At 42.6% G+C, this 26,229-nt stretch overlaps 1 protein-coding gene across 1 annotated transcript in view; it reads left to right on the top strand.

The window, feature by feature from the left end:
* Window positions 1–26,229, top strand: part of T265_04114 (hypothetical protein) — a gene marked incomplete at both ends in the record, with an annotated part of 62,717 nt that overhangs the window by 10,226 nt on the left and 26,262 nt on the right. Inside the window, 6 exons of the mRNA XM_009168772.1 lie at window positions 6,284–6,413; window positions 7,221–7,524; window positions 8,046–8,217; window positions 10,463–10,743; window positions 16,657–16,960; window positions 18,015–18,239. Coding sequence (XP_009167036.1) covers window positions 6,284–6,413; window positions 7,221–7,524; window positions 8,046–8,217; window positions 10,463–10,743; window positions 16,657–16,960; window positions 18,015–18,239 — 1,416 coding nt within the window. The remainder of the gene's footprint in view (window positions 1–6,283; window positions 6,414–7,220; window positions 7,525–8,045; window positions 8,218–10,462; window positions 10,744–16,656; window positions 16,961–18,014; window positions 18,240–26,229) is intronic.

Here is a 26,229-nt window from a genome sequence, read left to right as displayed (position 1 = left end):
TCTAACTTTTTAAGATGTCGACAGTTATTCTATTTTGGAATGGATTATTCTTGGGCCGTAGCAAAGCTGGATTCATCGTGCCAAACGTAGCACCGTAGAGGCGTGACATAAAAGATTCCGTTAGAGCTAAATTATGTCTGAAAAGGCCGATACGCTTTAGCCTGTAGAACGTCGTCAGTAAACTTCCTGATTTGGATCGCACTGCTCCACCTTTGCAAGGAGTATCTTCAAAAGAAGATAAGAGGAAATGGTTGGTTGAGCGTTAGCAAAATGTCAAAGGTTGGTAGCCGAAGCTTTCGCTGAATTTGCAAACAACACGACTTCATAATTTTTTGTTACAAAGTGGAGCAGAGATTGCAGATGCGGAGTTGCTTTTACGTCGTATGAGCTTCAAATAAGCGAGGAATCATCCACAAAAGAGCAGTCGAAGTTTCGAGTCTTTCCTTTCAAGTCTGCTCCATAATCTGGGTTGGTCACTATCCGGTCAGTAGAAATAATATGAAAACAGTAGAACTTACATGCCTTTAAAACCAGGCCAATTTTTTAAGAAATAAAGGGACATGAAAAGTAGAAAAATGGTGAAATGCTAGCCCACTACCAACAAGCTTTATGTTAACATCTTCGAGCATTCTCTTAGACAATCCAGTTTGAAATGACAGCAGGAACGTCGACTCTATTTCGCCGGTGGTCATATATTTCAAGGCCCTCAGTCAAGCACAGGAAGAATAAGGTCGACGTTGTTCTACAGGGCAGACAGCATGAAGGGCACTTGAGTTCCTATCGAAATGCTCCAGAACAACGTCAACAGGATTCATAGATCCCAAATTTTTGGCCACTTTCTCAAAGATAAGTCAGTAGATAACGCCGCCTTTAAAATCACCGCCGCTGAGGAGACACTTCATGTTCCTCGAATGGGTCCTCTCGTGGGCCGAGAGTGATCTGCGTTTCAAAGCGCTGTGAATGTAAAGATGAGACAATGACCAGGCGATTCCACGTCGGTGAAGCTTGAATTTGTTCTCGTTTACATAGCTTGCGGTTCCAGTGCATCAAGCATGCAAAATTACAAAAGAAGTAAACCACCAGCATCAGCATCTTCCTCAGAGACAGCAGCAGCAGTGTCGACATTAATGCTCTACTCTCGCACGAAGTTCATCTAAATTTAAAGCCTTAGAATGACAAGAAGAGAAAAACATTGGGTAGGGAGGGACCCAATGCTAGAGTATGTCAAACACTCTGAGTTGCCTGCGACTCCAAGTGCTCAATCAGACAATCAGGAGACCATCAACACAAGTGCCACTTACATCAGTCAGCCGCCATTTCTTACAATGTCTTCGGTCAATCGTGAGCGGGGCTATGGGGACCACATCCTGGAAAGTGCACTGAACCAAGAACACTCAGACTGCTCGCCGTCTTTTTCACGCTCTTCTGCACACACACACACACACACTGTGTACTTCACGGTCTCCGCCATTCGATAGGAGGCATGGAGAACAACGACTATCTCACTGGACGGTGTTTTGGCATGCGTAGATCATGGTTGAGTCATTGTGGTTGTTGGTGCTGCATGTTTTCCGTGATGTACAGCCGAATACCCGTTTCTAATCACCCCGTTACGGGTGTGTTGACAACTTCCATAACTAGGTCCGCCTCTAAGGTGGTCCCAAACCCGAAGACACCTCAAATTGACCGTCCAAAGAGGCCATTTTTCGCAACCATAACACAATACAGCCCTCAATGTAACCTGCTACATTAGATAACTGAGAACATTAAATGATTAGTTGGCGCCACAATTGACGCCAATTTGCAAACATGATTTGGGTCTTTAAGATTCCTGCATTTATTTTATCAGACACTCGTCAGAGCTGATATGATTGCCGAGGTGTGTAAAGTTATTTACAACCTCCAATGGTTGTCCTTAAATTGTAGGTGTGTTCCGAAACATCACGTTTTGAAGCAGGACTTTGAACTTCGGAGATACAAGGCGCATGCCAAAAGATGGTACGATGATGGCCAGTCCAAGGAATAGAGCTCGTGCTTCTTCTTGGCCTTCAAAGGTGAGGGCGATGTTGTCTGCACACGTCAGCTGTATCGATTAGATTCTCGCCAGCAGCAATTCGAACACCGGGGTTTTGAAGTCCTTTCAGTGTTCAGCTAAATATCTCATCAAAGACAGTTGAACAAGGACGAAAAGAGAAGATATCCTTATCGGACATTGCTTTTAGGAAAGCTTTTGGAGAGCTCACCGTACACGCCCACCCTCCCAAAAGTATGTAAACATAGGCATCGGATTGTGTTTACACATTTCTGGAACACACCCTGTTGAGGAAGTGTGGTTAATGGCAGTGACCGATCGACAGAACCAAACGCACCCTTGAAATCAAGGTACACCATTATTGTGCGTCGTCTATACATGTGGCACTGTTGTAACACCTTACGGATTTTGAAGTTGTGGTCAGAGCAAACCACACCCGGTCGAAATCCTGCCTAATTTTCACGGGTCAAGGTTTCCCCTGCCACCGTAAATGACGGAGGGCCAGTGATGTTAGAAGCCTTGTCACAAAAAGAAGTTCCAATTCTGAGTAGCACTTTACACGTATTTTGTCGGTAACCGTTCATGTCCGACATCGAACCATCCGGGAGGCGTTCAAGAAGCCAGTTCTGAGAGTTTCCTTGAATTTCTGTGTTCACTCGCTTTTCAATGGTCAAGCAAGTTGTGCGCATTTTCCGTAGTCCTGAAAAGCGCAATTAAAAGCAACAGTGTACAAGTGCGTGAGTGAAGTCCACGCTGATAGTCCAGGAAGAACTCCAGGCGGCGATTGACCCTTGCCATCGATAACTGATAGCAATATGCTCTAGATGGATTCATGGCTGGTTTGTTGGTGGGTACCACGTCGTCAAAAGATTTACACCGTTCCTTAAGTTACCACTGAAAAGGAACAGACTCTGGCTGGCACACATCTGAAGCAGGCGCCACCTGTTGTCCATGCGTCCCGTATGCAACACAAGATGACCACCTCAGCAACGCTTGGGAGTTCATGTCAACAACAACAACAACAACAACAACAACAACAACAACAACAACAACAACAACAACAACAACAACAACAACAACAACAACAACAACAACAACAACAACAACAACAACAACAACAACAACAACAACAACAACAACAACAACAACAACAACAACAACAACAACAACAACAACAACAACAACAACAACAACAACAACAACAACAACAACAACAACAACAACAACAACAACAACAACAACAACAACAACAACAACAACAACAACAACAACAACAACAACAACAACAACAACAACAACAACAACAACAACAACAACAACAACAACAACAACAACAACAACAACAACAACAACAACAACAACAACAACAACAACAACAACAACAACAACAACAACAACAACAACAACAACAACAACAACAACAACAACAACAACAACAACAACAACAACAACAACAACAACAACAACAACAACAACAACAACAACAACAACAACAACAACAACAACAACAACAACAACAACAACAACAACAACAACAACAACAACAACAACAACAACAACAACAACAACAACAACAACAACAACAACAACAACAACAACAACAACAACAACAACAACAACAACAACAACAACAACAACAACAACAACAACAACAACAACAACAACAACAACAACAACAACAACAACAACAACAACAACAACAACAACAACAACAACAACAACAACAACAACAACAACAACAACAACAACAACAACAACAACAACAACAACAACAACAACAACAACAACAACAACAACAACAACAACAACAACAACAACGGTGTCTGAGCTTCAGAGCTACAGTCCCTTGGGGAAGTGGGAGAACCCAATAAACAGGATGAAGTGAACCTCACTTCTTCGAGATCCTTTCACAGACGTTGCCAAACGAACCGCGCAGAGACGACCATTACCGGGTATCCGCTCAGTCGCTCAGTGCATTACCTACCCAGCATGTCCAGCTGCAGCGGCCTGTGTCACCATAGATTCGTAGGCGGAACCCGAACAAGAACGAGGGGGCATTCAGATCAATTGCAGTACTTGCCTCCTGTCTGTTACAGATAGCACATATCAATGCAAAGGGCATTCGGCCTATGAACAAGAACCTCAAGTCGTCCAGTTTGCTTCATTGTGCGATCATTAGGGGATGTAAAGTAAACAGACAATTTTGGGGATCCGAAAACGGACTTCGAAGTGCACAGAGTGGTTACTGATCCCGGACGTGAAGAAGCTGCAGCTGAGTGTGTTACAGGGCTAGAACCATAGTCAGTCCTGGCACTGGGACCTGCGGACGGAGGGATAGGTTATAAGAGGAAAAACTTGAAAGTGTAAGGAGGGTGGCGTCAGCAGCAATGTGTTTTCGCTTACAAGTAAGGCGACCTGGCTGGTGACAGCACGCGATGGCGGACGTGGCAAGAGAGCAATTTTAGTTGTCATGATTTCACATCGGCTACTATACCGCCAGAGTGCCCGGACCTAGACAGGAGGACGACTGCGGTCCTAAAACAAAGGCTTTGTCTCAAAACCTGAACACGAGACAGCGGTATTTAGCAAGAAATTGGAGTGTGTTGTCATTTTTGTAGAAGTCACAACACATGTCTTTGCCAACCTAGAGGGCCAGGAGACTGTATTTTCCAGACCTCTGACCAGTGAGCAACCTGGTATTGGAGTCTCTGTTAGTGTCGCAGGGACACCATCCAGTATTGCTCAGTGGGTCACGAAGGCACGTAAACCGTCTCACCACTTTAATGTCCAGTGGTCTCATGACAATATCACATGGTAAAAGTCCAGAGTTGGAATCCCGACGTTGCCGACGGTGTTGAGTACTTGAAATGTCCAAATGGAGTGAAAATGTAGTCGAGTGCTTCTTCTCTTACCCACTTGTTGTGAACAACCCAGAATCATAGCCCAAGAAAGAGGAAGAAACTATTCAGACAAGAGTGAAAATTCGTCAGCTGCTTTGAATCAAGACCTGACTGTCAGACTGCAAATCACACCGTGACTGGCGTTTTCTCTCCATGTGCACGGTGGTGCTATTCACCGCACGTGTTTTAGTTTGCGTTAACACTAAACAGAAAGTCATTCGCAATTATTAGTGAATGTGCCCGTTTGAGTTCTCATGACATCCTTACTGACACCGCCTACGTGCACATACCGTGGAATTTGAGCACCCAAGCGATTCCCATCGAGTCAGACGCACAGCATCCGGTGTTGTTGGGTTTTGGGAGACCACCAGAAGTTTGTCACAAACTAATAACAATTCCTTCAGTTTCACATGTACCCATACGTCAGGAAGTGGACGAGGTCTGTAGTGGTATTTGACGGACGAATGGGTTTTTGAGAACACCCACTCATTGTACCAAGTTTGAGTTCGGTAGGCCAGTCATTCTGTCTCCGGCTGTCACAGCATTTGGCCATTCTATCTGTTGCTGTTCTCTCGAGGGACTTGTGATGTTTGTAGACAGCAAACATGTTTTTCATTTCTGAAGAGAAGTTGACCGGTAGCCAGACAGAAAACCGACAGTTGAACTACTTGTGAAAGTCAAAAACACTACCGTAACACGGTCTTTTTTAGCAATTATTGAACATGTGGTCAGCAGTGACTTGAACTTTCAAAATAATTTTCGGATTTATTTGCGTCATGGGCCTGTCTAAGTTGGAAGCTCGAGGGATTAAATTCAACTGAATCTTCTGCAGTCGGGTTTTTTTAAGGTAGATTTGAATCCTCTTTATTTTTCCTCTAAGTAGTGTAGACAGCTGCAAGGATTGTTGACGCACAAATCAGCAGAAATCATAGTATTCTCTCATAGAAAATATTGTCCCCAATTTTTGGTCATCGCATCGATTTCCAACTGCCCCTGAAAATAACATGACTTTGCTGTTTTTGAGCCCGATTTCCGAAGAAAATTGACGTTTCCAATCCACAGCAAATTGATTCTTGGACAAAATACATGTCCAAATCACCATTTGTCATACTCACACCCGGTTAAATGGCCCGTTATGTCGCCGATTGCACAAGCAACCACACGCCTATCCGGAAACACGTATGATAAATAGCCTGCCAAGAAATATTACGTACAAGACACAACAATATAATAATGGTTGTCAGCCCTGCAATGGATAATGTTTTACCCAGTTGCACTGGCATTTTTCTTCGAGTGGTGTTTTGAGTGGTGTTGGTATTGGGAGCAATGACTATAAATTTGTCCTCAACAGGTCCTTACTTACAAACGAACCATCGTCTGACACAACCTAAAAATCTGCAGATTATTCCATTTCACTTTGGATCATTCAATATTTCTTGGGAAATGGAGTCCGAAGCTGAACGGTGGATTAGTCACTATGAGTAAGTCGTTTTCTTTGGATTCACTCTCCTTGTTGGGTTAAAGTCGAACGTCTACACTGAGATCAGCTCGAGAATCAAGACAGTAAACCGTTTACAGAGCATGCTACCCTACAACTATTTACTCTGTCGTAAATCAGTTACGAGATACATATCCTCTTTGGTAAATTCGGCTTTTTCCCACTTGACAATGAATGCGCATCCTTTACGTACGAAAACAGAATTTAAGACACGGACGTTGAAACCCGGCCTTCCTTATTTAGTTTGAATTTGTGCCGAACATTTGGAAAGACCCTCTCTAGGTACTTTCCGGATCTGAATAACAGAAACTCCTGGTCCAATGTTTCGGACGAATTTTGTGGTCGCACGCAATTTTCAAATCATTTATAGTTGACCCCGACGCAGTGTCCGGCATAGAGTCTGTCGTTTGTGGGGGTGGGTGGTTGTGGAAACATCGACTCACGTATGGTGTGAGTCTCAGTTCATTTCCTTACGTCTAAAAAACTCGCGAGACCTTTGCAAATTGTTCTTTTGTTTTCCGTCTAGTAATTTACTTGAAGCTGACATCTGCCATGCAAGAAACCACAAGTCCACTATTTCGAGCATCAATGATTCACACAGCTGAATGATTTTTGATTTTGTTAGATGGATAGGACAACAGAACAATCTTCTAAGGCCACATTGAAACTGAGAAAGGGAATCGGCACATCATTTCAGATTAATCCTGCAGGGGTGTTTTTACACTAAATTTCTTGTGTTTTTGTAAAAGCATCCTCTGCTAACATGTGGTCACATCTTGCCTCTTTACAGGCTCGTACTTCTGAACCTCGGAGAAGTCCCCTCCAAGGAAGAACAGTTACGCTGCGGTGCGTTTCTTCAAGCCCATAACCTGACAGATGGGTCTCCTATTACACAGGGCGGCAGTATACATGATCGACAATTATCCATTAATGTTACTGCTCCGGCTTCATCAGTTATCATCACTGGGTTGCCCCCGGACAATTTCTACCGAGTCCTCTTGTTTGCGATGATTGGATCCCATCGTAGCACACCTGCATCGATGCCTTCCTCTCCGAGAGTTCCCGCCCTTCCACCTTTGACGTCACCTACTGAGGTAAGTTTAATACAAACCTCTTGCTCACACTCCATCAGAAATCAGTTCGTTTTGTCTGCACTCACCCTCGATCCTTATAATAGGGGTCATCAGTCCTCCTTCTTTTAACTGAGGAATTCAACATGACTGAAGTTGACAATTCTGATTCCCAACTGCCGAGCGCGGGGATCAAACCAACATTCAGACAGTGCATCCTAGCTGCTTTCCATAGTTACGTCACAGAAAGCGACTATTTAACTGTTGAAAGGTCAAACTCGGTCAAGATTTCTGAGATCAAGATCGATAAGGTTTGCAATTCACGCCATTTTGGATCAGATTGAAGGCATTTTCTTATCGTTACCCAAAATGGGGCTGGGATGATAAGGTGACGTTTTCCGCACGTAATGATCTTTTAAATTGCGGCTGTCATGTTGTCATCACTTGTCTGTTCTTCCTATTTCATTTACATATCGCATTTATCTGGAACTTTGTCACAAAGAAACCTTGTCAGTTCGGCATGAAACGGTTATTTCTAATTCCAGGTCAAGGTTACTTCTCGTGGGACACAAGCCGCAAAAGTGGCCTGGAGACCACCGGTTGGAGCCGACTGTACCGGAGAATTGATCAATTACGTGATAACCATCAATTCCACACGTTTAATCGAACCGCTCATCATCAAACTGGCCAGGGATGCTCAGAGCCATGTGGTTAGCGGTAAGTGGGATTGAGATTTATTACCTAAACCACAGTTAAATTTTTACCGGTGCGATTGCTATTCCATCGGTCAGCCACGGAGCTGTATTGCGCCACCCGTTCCATGCTTTCTGTTTTTATATGATATGAAAAAAGATCGACATTTTTTCTACAGCTTCTGAAAGGCTAGACCTTGTTTGGAGTATGTATGACTGACGCTCTAACTGCACTGAGCTCTATTTTTACATTCATGAACTATATTGCGGCTTCCACTCCGGACCGGCTTCACTCATGGATTCAAGCTTCTGTATTTGCTGGTAATTTTAGCATTATTAGAAACAATATAATGTGCAGGTATGCTCACCGAAACCTACATGTGTTGAGTCAACTAAGTCAGCAAACGTTTTCGCCCACATACACTGGCCTCCTACTAATAGTAAAGTGATTTCGCGTGCGACGATTCGTTTCTGACAGAGGCACAGTAGCTCAGCGTGTCGTCAAGTCTTCAGACGGCTGCAGTCATTCTCTGTTCCTTCCATATCATGTTTACATGAGGCGATGCGTGGCTGGACGGGTGTACGTGGGAATTTGCCAATATATCCCGGTGTGGATGGTACTTGTATTCCCATCATGTCTGTGGCTTTTGACAGCGCTAGCTTGTGCGGGTATGCCGTTGCTATGACAACTTCCTGATGCGTTTTCCTTTCGATCTTTTTGGCACACCAGGAAATTATGGCAAGATGATTAAGCTGGCCTCTGGGGGGAAGGTCCGAAGTCTTCTGAATGTGTACTTTACCTTCCCCATAGATCATAACGTGTCTCGTTATTTGGAAACTTCTAAGCAGACGAATGTCGATTAGAAGGTAGCTGTGTTATACTCATTTCCTGGTTTGAGATGCACAAGTGTTGGCTCGTTTTTCACGAGCATCGCTGTTTATTATTTACTCTGATTGGCATCAACAAAATACTTGCTTTCCAACGATGTATCTTCGGTGTTCATTTTTGCCAGGAGGCGGAGGAAAACTACGTATGGTTAAGGTGTATAAACTGAGTGCTCTAGGTTCTTCGCTGATCGTTACTGCACAGTGCAGCCCAGGATGTATATGTTGGAAGATTTCTTGGCATAGGAGCATGCACTAGTTACAAATTGCTCAAATCTAATCGAGCTCTGAAAGGAAATTAGTTAAAAATTCCAGAAATTTTCCTTAACAGGACATTTAACCATTCAAAAGGGCTTAACTTAGAAATGGGGCGTTCCATGTGGAAGGCTTTCCCGGGTCAGAGTAATTTGTTTTTTTGATTGAACTTGCAAAAACACTGCTCCAATTACGTTTTCCTCGCTCATGGTTATAGCGTCGCATTTACCCTGCCCTACACGTGTCTATTCACTAAGCACACCCAAACTAACCAGCCAAACGCGTGACCTTGGGTGTGCTGAATTATTGGCTTATTTTTGTTGCTTTGTATGAATGACTACGCCAGCACTTCTGTTTTTCACATACACTGCGACAAAATGCACGCGGACGTTTGTCACTAGTATGCAGATGAAATTGCATCGAGATTTCTTATGGAGATCTGACTGATCTGATCTGGTCAGTTACTTCATTTGTCACTATCACTGAAGGCTCTGTGCGGCCTTTCCACAACAATTCAGCTTGCGGCGAGCTTTCTCATTATGTCGCTCATCTGTATTTTGCATCAAGAACCACATCATTGCAAAATACCCAATCGATATTGTCTGAAGTGAAAATGTTTCTGTCTGATTTGATAAGAGTCATAAATGTCCAATCCTATGTGGATCGATGTGAGATGAGCTAGGATCAGACTGATAAGCTCCACTTCTGGATAACGTCACTTGAGGTTAAGTGTCTATCTAGCCTACTTTAGCCTCTTATGTTCACAGGATTTCCTTCTAGAATAACTAAAGCTGTTGCCTTACTTTCTACAACAGATGTACAGCTGATGTAGTCCAGTATGATCGCCTGATTTCAGCAGGCAATCGGTTTTTATGCAGCGCAGTGCAAGAAATTGTATGCTACTTACGCCGGCGAATATGGAACAGCTCAGAGTCAGTCGAACTCTTATCCCCTTGCCTTAATATTTGAAAATACGTAAACCATCCTACATTTTGTTGTAGAGATGGCTTGAATCGAACCGCAAAATGAGCTCTACTCAATAAATCTAGTTAGATCCTGCTGTGAATGTATGTGCCTACTATAATCAGAAAAAATTTGAGGTCAAATTTAAGCTATTTTTGTCTTTTTAGACCTGATTCCTGGTACGTACTACTCCGTGCAAGTGGCGGCAACCACGAGAGGTGGTGTTGGTCTGGCCTCAGTACCAGTCCACTTCCGTACGGGAGGCGAGCTGCCTCGAGTTGAATTGGATGATCTTGATGAGGTTGAAGTTCCACTTCTTCCGGAAGAATTAGAAGAGATGGCTAATGAGAACAGACAGTACTTCGAAGGTGGGCTTGCCAGGTCCCATTGGATCTCAACGGGTCAGGATGCACTCGGACCGGATCAGGTCTACTTGATTCCCGCCAAAGTATGTCCCAAAATTTATTTGCACTTCGTTTGGAGAACAGTTTTCCATTGGCTAGTTGCTCATGAGTAGCTGAGCATAGCATGGCCTTTTTGTGTAAACTGTCTGTAATCGGGTTTCTTTCCTTCCTTCTTTCCTTACACACACAGCCACTGCCGAGCTGCCTGAGTTGAATTGGATGATCTTGATGAGGTTGAAGTTCCACTTCTTCCGGAAGAATTAGAAGAGATGGCTAATGAGAACAGACAGTACTTCGAAGGTGGGCTTGCCAGGTCCCATTGGATCTCAACGGGTCAGGATGCACTCGGACCGGATCAGGTCTACTTGATTCCCGCCAAAGTATGTCCCAAAATTTATTTGCACTTCGTTTGGAGAACAGTTTTCCATTGGCTAGTTGCTCATGAGTAGCTGAGCATAGCATGGCCTTTTTGTGTAAACTGTCTGTAATCGGGTTTCTTTCCTTCCTTCTTTCCTTACACACACAGCCACTGCCGTTGTTGCGTCTGACTGTTACCCTCCTATTGGTCCATCTAGAATGCAAAAACTCACTCGAAGGTGGGCATGCGGACACCAACTCTGACTATAATAAGGAAATCAGACAAACGAACGACCGCGTCACTTCAGGCATATTGTACATGATCCCCCACTGTTTTTTAGTTAGGAAAAGGAATTCTCGGGGAACCTAACATGCCCAGTGAACATAAGAATTCTAGTATAGAGCACAATTTACAAGCCAGTACCAAGTATATCACCTCAGTTGTTTAGGTGAGGTGTTGTAATAAGAACAAGGTACGATAGCTGACGTGTTCGTTGCCGGGCAGACAAGCGCGTACGCATTTGTATCGTTCTCTCAGAACAACTAGTTGCGGGGTTTTTCTTCCGCAAATGTTGCGCCACTTGTACGAAACCATCCACAAACCTAACATGCCCAGTGAACATAAGAATTCTAGTATAGAGCACAATTTACAAGCCAGTACCAAGTATATCACCTCAGTTGTTTAGGTGAGGTGTTGTAATAAGAACAAGGTACGATAGCTGACGTGTTCGTTGCCGGGCAGACAAGCGCGTACGCATTTGTATCGTTCTCTCAGAACAACTAGTTGCGGGGTTTTTCTTCCGCAAATGTTGCGCCACTTGTACGAAACCATCCACATTAATGAATTTGTCCCTCATAAAATTGCTGAGAACCCTTGGATAGCCCATTACCGGTTTTGTTCTCCTCGGAGCTACTCAGGTAGGTACAGTCCCCAAGTTTCCCTCAACCTTGTGTCGTACTTGAACCCAAATCCCACGGACTTGACGAAATCCATTCATTTGCGTTTGGTCTATACAAGGAATCTCTTGTTTTTGATGTTCTTCTCCAACTGAATCTACTGCACCAGGTCACTTCATGTTTCAGTTGGTTTCAAAAAATGGCTAAAAATGACATTTGTACACATGTGCCCGGTATTTCACACTGCATAACACTACCTATATTAATTTAAGTAGAGAAAATAGTATCAGACTGATTTAAAAATTGATATAGTCCTAAATATGTCACAAATAAGAAAGATATGAAAGTACCAAATTGCACAGATCGAATCAAGATGGGCGAGAAATAGACAGGTGTGTCAACTGACAAAGTCGGTTGTTTACTCCCGGTTCGCTTTCGCCTAAATTGTGAAGGGTGGGACAGTAAGAACGATTGGGGACCTAACCTGGCCACGGAGAGACACGCATTGTTTATGGGAAAATTACAGCGCGTTTGGTGGACACCTGTTTATCGCTGGTGTATCTGGTCTGGATCGATGAGATTTTTCTCAGCTGTGGGAAAATTTTCAACTGTTTTCACAAGTGCACACAGCTTACTCTGTTCTCTGGGTGCAGCTGCACATCCACCTTACATTACTGTTGGTCATACTTCCAAGGGAGGTGTAGTGCGTTTGGAACCGGACAGAATTTGTGTCCAGCTCTGGCGAAGCCTAATGTCGATCGGAGCAGTACATTGCACCAGTTGTGCGCACAGTGACTGAACTCGAATCTATGGTGTAATCACTGATAATATCTAACTGATTAGTGAATAGTTTGTCTCACAACTTGTGAGCAAGAAGGGTTGAGGGGCGAATAAGGGCTGTGCAGTTATTTCAACCATAGAGGGAAGCGCCGCTGTTGTCCAACACTCAGGCTTTCAATCGGTTAATAATTAGGCCACTGATGGCCTTCTAATACCTTCATTTTCAAGGTACTCACTATGCAGGATGTATTGCTCGACTGTGCAGTATACATACACCAGTTCAGTTTCATGAATACGGGCAGAGCTGAAATGATAAGGAACCATCGTAATTGGGTTGGAGAATACACGTTTAAAAGTAATCATAATAGCTTCGTTAGAATCATCTACCCGTCGAACATAGACCTTCTTCAGTGGTCCAGTCAAATTGTGTACTCGTACGCGTTTAGGTGTGCTGAGTTAGGAGTGTACAGGTCAGCTCCAAAAGTGGCAGTTCTTTTTCGGCAACACCCACACCACTCGCCCCGAGATAAATTAAAACGGAATGTGTGCAACAGTCTTTAGTTCATCCATTTAGATAAAAGGGTAAGGATAAACCGTTGTTTGAAGTCAGTATCACGCTGGCCGCCGTATTGAAAACAGTGAAAATCACTTATATTTGGAGGTACGGGGATGGATCGCAGTTGATCGTATCATGAGCTGCACAAGACTGAGTGTTGAATCCAAGTGGAGAAGATAGTTTGCGTCAAAAACTTGTGTGCTCACAAACTGTCATATTGGTGAATGAACAGAATGCCCTCACCGAACGCTAAATATTTGAGGCTGGTGCAAATTTGAACGTTATTTCTGAGACAATCCTGTGCTCGATGGTTGCTTTATGTCTCATACAAGTGGGATGGATTTCTGGGCTCATCGTGCATATCGGCCGTTGGCTAATTTTCGTACTAGACTCAATCACCTAGGTGAATATTCCAAGTCACGTTCGCACATTTTGTGTCACCCTTGCTAGTGCTAACTTTACGGAAGCCACCTGTAAACTGATATTGAACCTATGGGACAGAAACACTGAGCATATTGAGGATTCCACGTTGTACACTGAATGAGCCACAAATTACGCCCGATTATGGCTATAAGTTGGGGTTGAAAAACTGTGAACTAATATATTCTTCCGCATTCTACTAAGATAGAACTGTCCTCCTCTCATCGCGCACGTTTTTATTCCCATCTTGTTTTTCGTGTGTCGTGAACTTTACTGATTCTCTGGGAGTAGCCGCTGTACATAACCAGATTCCTCCGAAACTCCTCTCCTTCTCCGAGGTGGTTACATGCAATACTTCTTCAAGCGGAACAGAAAAAATCGTTTTCTGGGTCTTTTTAGAGACCTTGCGAGGAAAAGTAACTGCACTGACGACGCACAGCTGTTTCGGGATTTGCTCTCCTAAGTGTTCTAACGGAGCGGAAAAATTGATATTGAATACTGTATCCCACGGTACCGTACTACGAACCAGCTAGATTGTACATATGGGCGTCCAGAATAAAAGCCTTCATGTACTTAGGAACATGCACAAAATTTCCAGCTTTTATTCCAAGTGTTCATTTTGTTTGGTTGCTCTAGACGCATTTGTAAATCTGCGATCCTCAGGAATCGTTTGGGATGAAAGTGACACTTAGTGGGAAACTTGTCTGCTAGGCACGGCAACTGCGCCCAAACGACTACGAATCTAGAAGAAAGGGAGCCCGTACTTTGCAGAATCTTCTTTTTTAACAATTAGAATTCCAGTTCATGTACATCTGTGACTATATTGGTACAGGTGGGAGTGAGTATATCAACGTGAACAAAATCAGAATATTTGCCCCATACTTGACCAGGATGAACCGTCATTCAGCCGGCAGAGTGCGAGATCAGGTCTCCACAAAATCCCTCCAAACTTTGTGCGATACCTATTCTAACCACCAAGACCCTCGTGGTTTTTGAGAGGCACTGTTCAACGTTCCAATCTGCAGTGATGAACAAAGGCTTAAGTGGTGTTACGTCGGTTCTGCCCCAGCTTATGGGCACAAGGATCCTTGACACAAACACCTTACCTGGGAGTAAATACCTGGATCAGCTGATAGCACGACAGGATTTGTTTCATTTTTTCGCTTCTAATATTTTCACGTTGATGGGTTTTAGCGTTGCAATATGCTGCAGACAAATTGCAATCTCGACTTGTAATTTTATTCTAATGGTTTAGTGGATGGGTTTTCCCATAACTAGGTTGGTATATGATAGATCTGCTCTCCATTCGAGCAACGGTTTTAAATTTCACCTACCTTACAACCGGCAGATTATTAAGGAAAGAAAAATTTCCTCGCAGTGAAGAAATTCAATTTAGCATCATATCTTCAATCGGCTCTTTTTTCAGGCCAGTGGTTATCGCAGCGGCCTTACTTCAGTTATTGTTCAGTTATGTATTTCGCGCTCCTCTGACAGCAATCACAGAGCTTGAATACGTTGGGATACCTTCGACAAACTTCTTTATTTCTGATGAATTTCAACTCTGAACGCTTGCACTGGTGTCGCACACATCTGAATAGCTGATGTGAATGTTCAGACCAATTAACTGCTTTCGTCTCATACAAAAGATGGGTATCAACAGATTATTCGGTCGTTAAATTATTCAAGCAGTCCAAATAAAACAATGTCGTCTAATTGATGTTCTCACAGATTAATGGTGAACGTTGATCTCATTTGTCCGGTTTCCCGAAGTTACGGGTCAAGCACCCGGTTCTGGACAAACATCCGTATTTGCTCAGCCAAAAACCTAAGACCACCAATATCGTCCACCTATATCTTCGTGTTTTCAGCATCCTTCTGCTTGGTTTTACAACAGTACAGCTGGTTTGAATACCTCCTCCCTTGCGACATAGGATCTGGGGCGTGGGTAGACCATCTATACGTACCAATCTATGATTCAGTTTACACTGACAGATTGCTATATGTATATGCAGTGGACACTAAGGACAAATGAAACCAGTGGAGGGATAATTCGAAATCGGTTTGTAGAAGACCTTCTGATAGCCACTTCATATTTCATAGAGTAAGAACTAAATACTATGTCAAGAAAGAGCCGGATGCCGGATGGGGTTTGATTACTAGGATCCATGATTCATCGGCATCGTGGTACAGGTGAAAGGAATAAGTCATCTTTTACTGGAAAACACCAACTGAACAGTGAGACCATTAGACAGGGAAGCAAAAGTCCCACATGAATCTTGTTTGTAAAACTGTGTCCATCTTCTTCTAGAACGCGTCTTCCTGAACTCACACGGACACTCATTGACTATCGCTCAAACGTAAACGAATTCTACAAAGCGATTCCCTAAAATCTGTAATAAATCTCAATAGACGCGAACCGGATTTACTGAAACCACATACTACTCGCCCGCCTCATCAGTAGCATCCACCGTTACACTGATATGAAAGCAGTGGAAAAAAAGTTCACCAAGCATTTCTTCATTTATGCCTTGAAGACGGTTGTGTTCGTCGGACTCGTAGTTGATTTTATGTGGCATTATATGGGTCACTCAACAATATATTTTGACCAACAATCCTTTTTCAGAAAATATTTCAAAAAAACACATTTAGACTACCTTATATGCCTTATGCTTATGTCTTTTTACAGAGCATATTAAACACCTTTATTCCTGAGCGATAAAAAAGGGAATCTCTAATTTTTTGCTAAAAAGCAACTGTCACATCTGGAAATATATAACCCTCAAATTCAGCTCATTTCTTCGGGCCGACAGTGGGCACGTTTCAAACGAGAACACGTTGCCAAACAAAGCAGATTACATGCAACACCAGCGCTTGAATCGTACTCATTACCCTTCTCAAATGCACCTTCAATCGTGAAAACTTTTAAATGTTTTTTCTCCCTTCAAAGATATACAACTTACGGGCGACGCCTGATCAGACAACCATACATCTTAAATGGTCAGTTGCCCTCCGTCGTGTGGACCCAGATTCTGAACATGAACTATTCAGTATTATGGATCTAGACAAACGGCCACAAACGATGACGTCTGACCAGAATCGCCCGCTACGCGTGCAACTTTCTGGACCGCAGTCTGTCACGGCCTATTTGCCTCCAGGCACAAAATACATCATTCGCTGGGGCGACATGCACCCCGGACCATCGGAAGACACAGTGATGGGAGATCAGGCAGAATACTTGATAGAAAATTTGCGTACGTCTCAAACTCTCGTTTCTTCGAGATGTATATGCAGTGGACACTAAGGACAAATGAAACCAGTGGAGGGATAATTCGAAATCGGTTTGTAGAAGACCTTCTGATAGCCACTTCATATTTCATAGAGTAAGAACTAAATACTATGTCAAGAAAGAGCCGGATGCCGGATGGGGTTTGATTACTAGGATCCATGATTCATCGGCATCGTGGTACAGGTGAAAGGAATAAGTCATCTTTTACTGGAAAACACCAACTGAACAGTGAGACCATTAGACAGGGAAGCAAAAGTCCCACATGAATCTTGTTTGTAAAACTGTGTCCATCTTCTTCTAGAACGCGTCTTCCTGAACTCACACGGACACTCATTGACTATCGCTCAAACGTAAACGAATTCTACAAAGCGATTCCCTAAAATCTGTAATAAATCTCAATAGACGCGAACCGGATTTACTGAAACCACATACTACTCGCCCGCCTCATCAGTAGCATCCACCGTTACACTGATATGAAAGCAGTGGAAAAAAAGTTCACCAAGCATTTCTTCATTTATGCCTTGAAGACGGTTGTGTTCGTCGGACTCGTAGTTGATTTTATGTGGCATTATATGGGTCACTCAACAATATATTTTGACCAACAATCCTTTTTCAGAAAATATTTCAAAAAAACACATTTAGACTACCTTATATGCCTTATGCTTATGTCTTTTTACAGAGCATATTAAACACCTTTATTCCTGAGCGATAAAAAAGGGAATCTCTAATTTTTTGCTAAAAAGCAACTGTCACATCTGGAAATATATAACCCTCAAATTCAGCTCATTTCTTCGGGCCGACAGTGGGCACGTTTCAAACGAGAACACGTTGCCAAACAAAGCAGATTACATGCAACACCAGCGCTTGAATCGTACTCATTACCCTTCTCAAATGCACCTTCAATCGTGAAAACTTTTAAATGTTTTTTCTCCCTTCAAAGATATACAACTTACGGGCGACGCCTGATCAGACAACCATACATCTTAAATGGTCAGTTGCCCTCCGTCGTGTGGACCCAGATTCTGAACATGAACTATTCAGTATTATGGATCTAGACAAACGGCCACAAACGATGACGTCTGACCAGAATCGCCCGCTACGCGTGCAACTTTCTGGACCGCAGTCTGTCACGGCCTATTTGCCTCCAGGCACAAAATACATCATTCGCTGGGGCGACATGCACCCCGGACCATCGGAAGACACAGTGATGGGAGATCAGGCAGAATACTTGATAGAAAATTTGCGTACGTCTCAAACTCTCGTTTCTTCGAGATGATACACTAGCCCTTGTATGCACTAAAAACTGTCAAATAGCTTTCACCTTAAAAGTAATTGGAATGCAATGAAGTAACCGCAGGGGCTGAAATCTTACCACTAAGGTGCTTTCTGCAGCATTGTACTTTCAGTTTAACTTTAAGAAAGCCTTTCATGGGAAAAAGAAGATACAACCCCAGGAAACACTCGCAACTTAACCCACGCATTCAAAGGTACATAGCATATTCATTGATTCGGATAACGTGAAAGTTACGCCTTACCGACGACCGCGTTTCGTTGTAGGAGAATCGTTCCAACCCAGATTAATCAGAAGGTACTTGAGTCTAAACTGCATGCAAAAACAGCAGCTAAATATTGAGTGTTAAATAACTCAGATCGGAACCACTTTTGGAAAGGGAAAGGAGTGAAGCTCATGATGTTGCCTTCCCGTACAAACCAGTTCTCAGAAAAGTTTACTATAGTTTCTTTTCCTAAAAAATTTTATTCATTGTCCGAGAGCTCACAGTCGTCGATACTGAACTTCAGCACTCGGGCAAATTCTCAAAACATATTTCGTTCAAGACTTCTAGCAAGTTCCATGAAAGTGTCATCGTTATCAGGTACCCAAGCGTGTACGAAACATCCGCCCAGCTCAGCGAACAAGCCAACGACCACGAAACATCATTTTTCCTTAGTGATCGGTTTGCAGCTTTCCCATATCATCGGAAGCCTACGGTTCTTTGATACAGCACATAAAATCTGATTGTGTAAGGTCTCTTTCTAACACGACCATGTTGATCCAATCGAATGGTCCGCCATCTCCTCTTAAACGAAAGATTGTTCCGATTTTTTAAGCCAGAAATAGGCCAAACTTTTTGCGTCCGTTTAGAATGACTAAAAAACAATTGGATTTCCTTCAGAAACTCAGAAAATATTTAAGATCAAGCAAAAATTACAATGGAGATTTAGTTACACACAATCCGGGTTGCGGAACTTCTTGTCTGTCAACTTAAGTTAATAAACAACCTGCGCCGAACTCCCTGTTCTACCGATTCTTTTCCGATCATCTGCACAAAAGTGCGATGCCATAGTGCTCATGGCGAACACAGAACACAGACTAGTGGAATCCGTCCGGCCAGCAATGCTAAGACAACTGAGAGAATTCAGATTACGCAGCAGGTCTTTTGTCTGTGGATATCAAGAAAACGGTTGCAACTTTTTTTCTTCACATCCAAAGTCACCCACCGGTCTGTGTTTGCAAAGGGGGTTGCGACCTGAACAGAAATGGGAATAGTGTTGCTGTCTGTCACTTGAGAGTAGGTAACCTTCTTCATCGATCTGGGAATTCCGCCTGCCTTATCAATATCACTTACGTGAAGTGCACAAGTCGCACCGGAAACCCGAAGCTCCCGAAGGTGACTCATATATGATATGGTACGTAGTTTCTTGTGAAGACACTTGAGATGATGTCGGCCGAGGACTTTTTGCCTAAATCCAAAATCGGAATGGAACAGTGAGTAATGTGTCGGGAAAAGGGTATGGTAACACCGCAAAACGATTCAAACGACGAGTGAACATAGCTCCGTGGAGGATCCAATAGACACTTGGCCACGTGACGCCGGAGAATGGGTGGCTCTGTATCCTGCTTAAGATCGTGCTAATCACACTTTCGTTTAGCCGCTCATGGCCGGACGGTTTAATCATCAATTCCAGGCGTGTGGGCACAGGGAGGGGGTTTGAAAGCTCGAATCGCCCTTGAGGTACACAATGCTAAAAATGAAATGCTCACTAAGAACTCGAAGAATGATCTTGAATTTTTGGCACAGATGAGTTTCTTCATTGAAACCAGGAAACGATGCTTCACAGAACGAGTTAGATATCCACCGGACTACGAAAACACAGCACCTTCTAAATCAAAAGATATTCCGGGTTGTAACATGTGCTCACAGTCAGGGCCTACCTCCACTAAATTGCTGCGTTATCCAACGTCCTCGTTTTTGCACGCCATGTCACAATACCCAAGCTTTGGTCAGTTGCCAGAGTGATAACAACTTTGGATTATGTCCACATGATACAATGCGCCATCGTCAACCAACTGGACAATCACATGACGTTGGTACGGATCACTTTGTCTACCAAGTCACCAAGACAGGCATTAACTACAAAAAATCACGTGAACACACACACACATGACAATCACTCTAAAAACACGATGGCTTGAAAACCTGACGGTAGGCGGCACAAAAAGCAGGGACAATTCGACAAAATGATGCGCCATACGCTATTGTTTTAAAACGGTGCTGATGGAAGATCCGACAAATATGAAAATTAGCAGAAAAATCCAGTCACTCGACTTACTTCACGCGATGAAGCGATTTCTGACTCCTCGACTGTCGATTTCCCAGACTAGCGGCATCATAAGTGAATTATAAGATTGTTAATTGCTAAACTAAAAGTGATTTCTCATTGAGGAGAACGCTGATAGCTCACTAATACAGATGGTCGGTGGATTGGACCAGACAGTTTGTTTGGTAAATTTCACCACCAATCGAGGCGCAGTCAAGGATCCGAAACTTTTAGTAACACACTGACAATAACGGTGAAACAGTCGTAAAAGTCTCCTTGGTTTTTCAGTGCAGACTGTCTTCACTGACAGAATGAGGGTTTGGTTGAACCTTCGAAATTTTCTCACATCCAGTGACCCCGGAAGTCTGTGATCATAATTTTTAGCTCGGTTAATATCCAAGGTGTCACCCATTTACCAAACTGGAGCTTTGATGGGATGTAATGTTCCACTCATTTAGTCACACATTAACAGCCTAACTAACTCATGTGATGTTATCCTTCATCTTCTGTTTTCCCACTTGCTTTCCTCGGTATGACTTCGAAAGCGAATGCGCTTATCACTCGCCCACCGTGTTTGAATCACATATCCCATCACCCTCAAGTGGCGAGTGCAATAATTTCTTGCTTTCATTCAACATGTGACACACCAGATAACTTGAAACTGACTAGTCAAATAGTTCATTCATCGAAATCTGGAAGGGCTATGTTCCCACTGATTGTTCCATTAAATGAGTGAGTTTCTTGGGTTCCAAAATGGAGTGCATTGTTGAACACGTGTGTGAATATTTCATCAAGAGGCAATAAAAGTGATGTCCAGTGACTTTAAAATGATCTAGATGTACGCCGATATTGTTTCGTAGACATGTTTGAATAACTTCAAGACATTAGAGTGGAAAAAGTATACATTTTCGGAAGCGTTACAAACGCATTGAACCGTCGGATCGGTAGATAATACGTAACATCCCACAAACATTGTGAGATGGTTCCTCACATTCAATCCAGGTGAGTTTTTTTATTTATCAGGGTAACAAAATTCATTGTAGCAGTATCCAGTTACAAGTTTTTTCATTCATTCGAGAGAGTACTGACCGAACAGGAGTAGTATTTGCCTGGAGAACTGGATACTTGTCCGCTGGTGTTCAAAGATCAAATAACACACTTTCGCGCACCAATCTATGGCGTTTTCGGGGTTGTTTTATGAAGCAGGTTTCACTTTCTGAACGGAGCTGTAGCATTTGGAGAAGCCCTGTTTGATTCATACGTTACTCCAGTCATTAACAAGCTACCACAAGATGGGTGAACATTTGGAATTGCATAGCTTTCCGAAATGAATAAATAAAAATAGAAGGGCGTTCGTTTTTGAGAGAAAGATTTGGGAAACAGTTATCAGTGAGTGTAAACCAACCGTGTGTTATTCGATTTAGGAAACGTACCTTAATCTTTCCAGTCTTTGGTAATATATTGCAAGTATTCTCTAATGAATCGAGTTCATTGTGAGAGGTCTCACAAAACCAGAAAATACAACCTGAGCGCTTAGTTGTCCTTAATGACCGAATTCCTGATCGGCATCTAGTGCATCTGTCGCAATTGTGACTGCTCCGCTTCGTCGCATGCATACATTTAGCATTTAAGTTTCAATACCGTCCAGTTTAATCTCATTTGATTTGTCACAATTTCCCATGGCTGGTTATTTACTATAATCGTCCACTTTCTACCCCTTGCTTCTGACTCGCCATTTTTGTTTGCGCTGCGTCAGGTCCTGGAACAATCTATTACATTCGAGTAATTGCTGTGACGCGGTTGGGCGACGGACCAGCGGCATACACTGTGACCATGACACGAAGTTTAACTTCAGGTAATTTATTACACCTAATCTCTTCGTCATTTCCCTCTCTTTTTTCACCCATATGTGCACTCGCCAGTGTGGTGTCGTGGATTGCCTGTTAAAATTCCTCTAAGTGGGTGGGCCTCTTTGTGCTGACTGTTTGCCGGATTGGAGTGTTTTCTCAGTGTACTGGGTTACACATGAGAGTGTCATTCAATGTGTTTGGTTGGTTATACTCTCCGCCGAATTCATATAAACACTATCGACGAAGAAGGGCGTTCCATTTAAAAATGGTCCGACCAGAATTCGCTACTGGCTTTTTTCAACTGTTTGTCAACATGAAGAAATTCAGTTTTTCGCCCTTGATTCTTGACAAAATCCAACCTGAGTATCACAAGAAAAATGCGGAAAACAGACGTGGGCAAACGAGTCACATATGACCTTCCGCACAACGGTGATGACACCGATAATCAGGTGAGAAGAACAAATGACGTGGAATCAATGCCTACTATTCATACCGTATAACAAAACCACCGCGGAAATAGAGTCAGTGTCTATACCAACCGCTGAAATGCCAAAACCATTTTTGTTCTTAAGCGGCTGTATGCACTTACTTATTGCCATTTGTCGTGCAGCTCGTATCAGAAGAAGCGAAGAATAAGTGAAGCCTATGAACTGTTGAGAGTAATTCGAACCGTCCTTTATCTCAAATCCGTATAAAAATGATATGGACGCCGTTTTTTCTGGGACTGACTTGTAGCAGTTTAGGACGAGCAGAAGTTTATTGTTGATCAACGGTGAACCCCATAATTCCACTTGGATGAATAAAGTTATACCGAGCGTGCAAACGTGTTGACCAGGCTGGTAAATTCTATCTTTGTCGAAAAAAATTAGGGAAACAAACAAACGGGAGAACGTAATCATTCCTATGAAGCTTGTCGATAATCACCATCTGCTATGAGATGCAATCGTGGATCTTTGTGAATGTGAGAACTTTCACTCGGGTTTACGTTGCCTTTCTCGTCATCAGTTATATCATAGGTAATTATTATCACATCAGTGGGAACGTCAAGTGCAGTGAGATTGAGTAATTGGTGCTGATTTGGGGAAATGAACTACTGACTGACTGACTGGCTGACTAATTTGTTGATTGATTGACTTATTGAATGATTGAGTAGTTGAATAAGGGATCGACTTGTTGACTGTTAATTTGAAACTGTACACGAAATGGTTATGATGTGACGTCTGTTACACTACCCTAAATTTCGTAATTTATGCATAAAGGAGCACTTGGTTTTTAGATATTTTTTTCCTAGTATGACAGTCGGGTTTTCAGTATCTTAGGTCTCTTCTGGCACGAAAAGATGAATTGTCTCTGACGCAACCATCACATGACTTTTTATTGCCTTACCAGTATTCGACACCTATTTGCAAAAGACTTTATAAACAGAACACTCACACGGAATTCAGCCAAATGTAGGGGATACTGCATGCTGGCGGTTCATCTGAATCTCAGATAGGATTTCCTCTTTTTTCCTGGTCTACTCAAGAGGGATTTCGTCCACTCAAACGAGTCCTAACACTCAAGCCCCGGACGGTGCACTCCCTATTTCATGTAAAACTGTCGTCATTTGAGTGCTTTTTCCCGCCCACATACATTTCCGTCAACGTTTAGCATCCTTTTTGCTCAAACGAGTCCTAACACTCAAGTCCCGGACGGTGCACTCCCCATCTCATGTAAAACTGTCGTCCTTTGAGTGCTTTTTCCCACCCACCCACATTTCCGTCAACGTTTAGCATCCTTTTCGAATTGCTTTATCGTCAAGATAATCTTTCTCAAGGTGACTTGAAAACCATTGTTTTGGATTCCCTTATAAAAAGGCTCGATTGCCGTTTTCAGCCCGTTGATTCCTCATCCACGATATTGCAAAGATCCATCTGAAAAAAAGCTTTCTACTCCTTTGGCTTTCTTGCGTTCCCACGCTTTTTTGCATTATTACCTATATTGTGATAATAATAAGTTGATATCTTGTCATACAGATTGGATTAAGTTAACGAATCTACCTACACACCTATCTATCTATCTATCTATCTATCTATCTATCTATCTATCTATCTATCTATCTATCTATCTATCTATCTATCTATCTATCTATCTATTCTATCTAATCTATCTATCTATCTATCTATCTAATCTATCTATCTATCTATCTATCTAATCTATCTATCTATCTATCTATCTAATCTATCTATCTATCTATCTATCTAATCTATCTATCTATCTATCTATCTAATCTATCTATCTATCTATCTATCTAATCTATCTATCTATCTATCTATCTAATCTATCTATCTATCTATCTATCTAATCTATCTATCTATCTATCTATCTACCTATCTATCTATCTATCTATCTATCTATCTATCTATCTATCTATTAGCTCATAGTGGCACAACTGGAAAATGAAGGCATTTTGACATCATTAATTAGCTGTGTTCACAGTGAAATGACTCCGACCAAATGTCCTTTCCCCGGTCCTGGTTGTCAAAAAACCCAAATCTCCTCACACCACCAACAACTCATAAGTAGCTAATTGGAAGAATAAACTTCATCTGATGAGTGAAACTTACAACTGAGAAGCCGATGCTCGAGGAGCCAGTCAATAAGTGTAACTGCGTGATGTGGATACCGTGACTGAACAATGAGCAATGCTATATCCTGTCTAAATGTGAGTTAATCACTCTGCTGATTAGCCGCCCGTGGCAGAATGATTGAATGATCAAACTACTAGCCAGGAGGTCACGGGTTCGAGACCTTCCGGAGTTTCGTGAGATGCGCACCCCCGACGATTCCCAATAAGAATAAAACAGCTGTAAGGTGTTTTCCGGTTTTTCAGCACGGCTTCAGTGGCAGGACAAAATTTCCACAAAAAACCCAAGTCTCCCCAAACTACTAACAAATTGATCATTCCAGTACTTTCCTTGAAAAATTCTGACTTGACTTATTCAAAAAGTTTTAGCTGTGGTTTACTCCGTAGAGAACACTCAGACATTCTGTTATACGAAAGCAGTAATTTCTCAAGTTCAGCACTATTGCTTAAACTCTTTTCATCAATGTATAAATCGAGAAGTCTGCACACAAGCCCACCATATCCGAAGGCTAAGATCTTACTGTAACTCAATCCTACGGTGGTTCTGACCGTAGTTTTATATAAGGATAGCTCGAAAATACAGAGCGTGCAATGATGCTATTTTATGCTGCTCAGCGCTTGGCAAACCCTGATGGGTTGGGCATCTGTTTAATCCTGAGTGCAACACACTGAAATGATGCCACAGTACTATGTGCATTACCGACGGGCCTTCAAGTGGCGGACATTGATATACGAAAGCTATAATCATAGTTCGCTGCCTGCCTGGTGACCCAGTCGAAATTCAGGGTTGCTCTAGGTATCTCTCAGCGGACCAAGTGGAGAGCCCATTGGAACACAAACTTTAATGTGTCAAGTTGCAGTACTTTCAAAATTTCTCCCACGGATGTAAAATGGATGCAAAATAGATGTATAGTTCAGCCAGCCACAGAAAATTTTAATTTTGATATTTTATTTCGAAATTATTTAGATAAGCATGCAACAGTAGGCAGGATTTTTTCTGGCATTCTAAGATGAATTCAAGAATCTTTACCAGATAGGATCCATGAAAGTTATAGCGCGACGTAGCTGATCACTGACTCACTGTTCCACATATGGCGATTCAAGGTGATTTCTACAAAAATTTCAGCATTTTCAGTTACCTTTCCGTCAATTTTAATT

Source organism: Opisthorchis viverrini, assembly GCF_000715545.1.
Source record: "Opisthorchis viverrini unplaced genomic scaffold opera_v5_65, whole genome shotgun sequence".
NCBI classification, from domain to species: Eukaryota; Metazoa; Platyhelminthes; class Trematoda; order Opisthorchiida; family Opisthorchiidae; genus Opisthorchis; species Opisthorchis viverrini.
The sequence above is the reverse complement of the archived record's forward strand: the minus strand, read 5'-3'. Positions and strand labels throughout refer to the sequence as shown.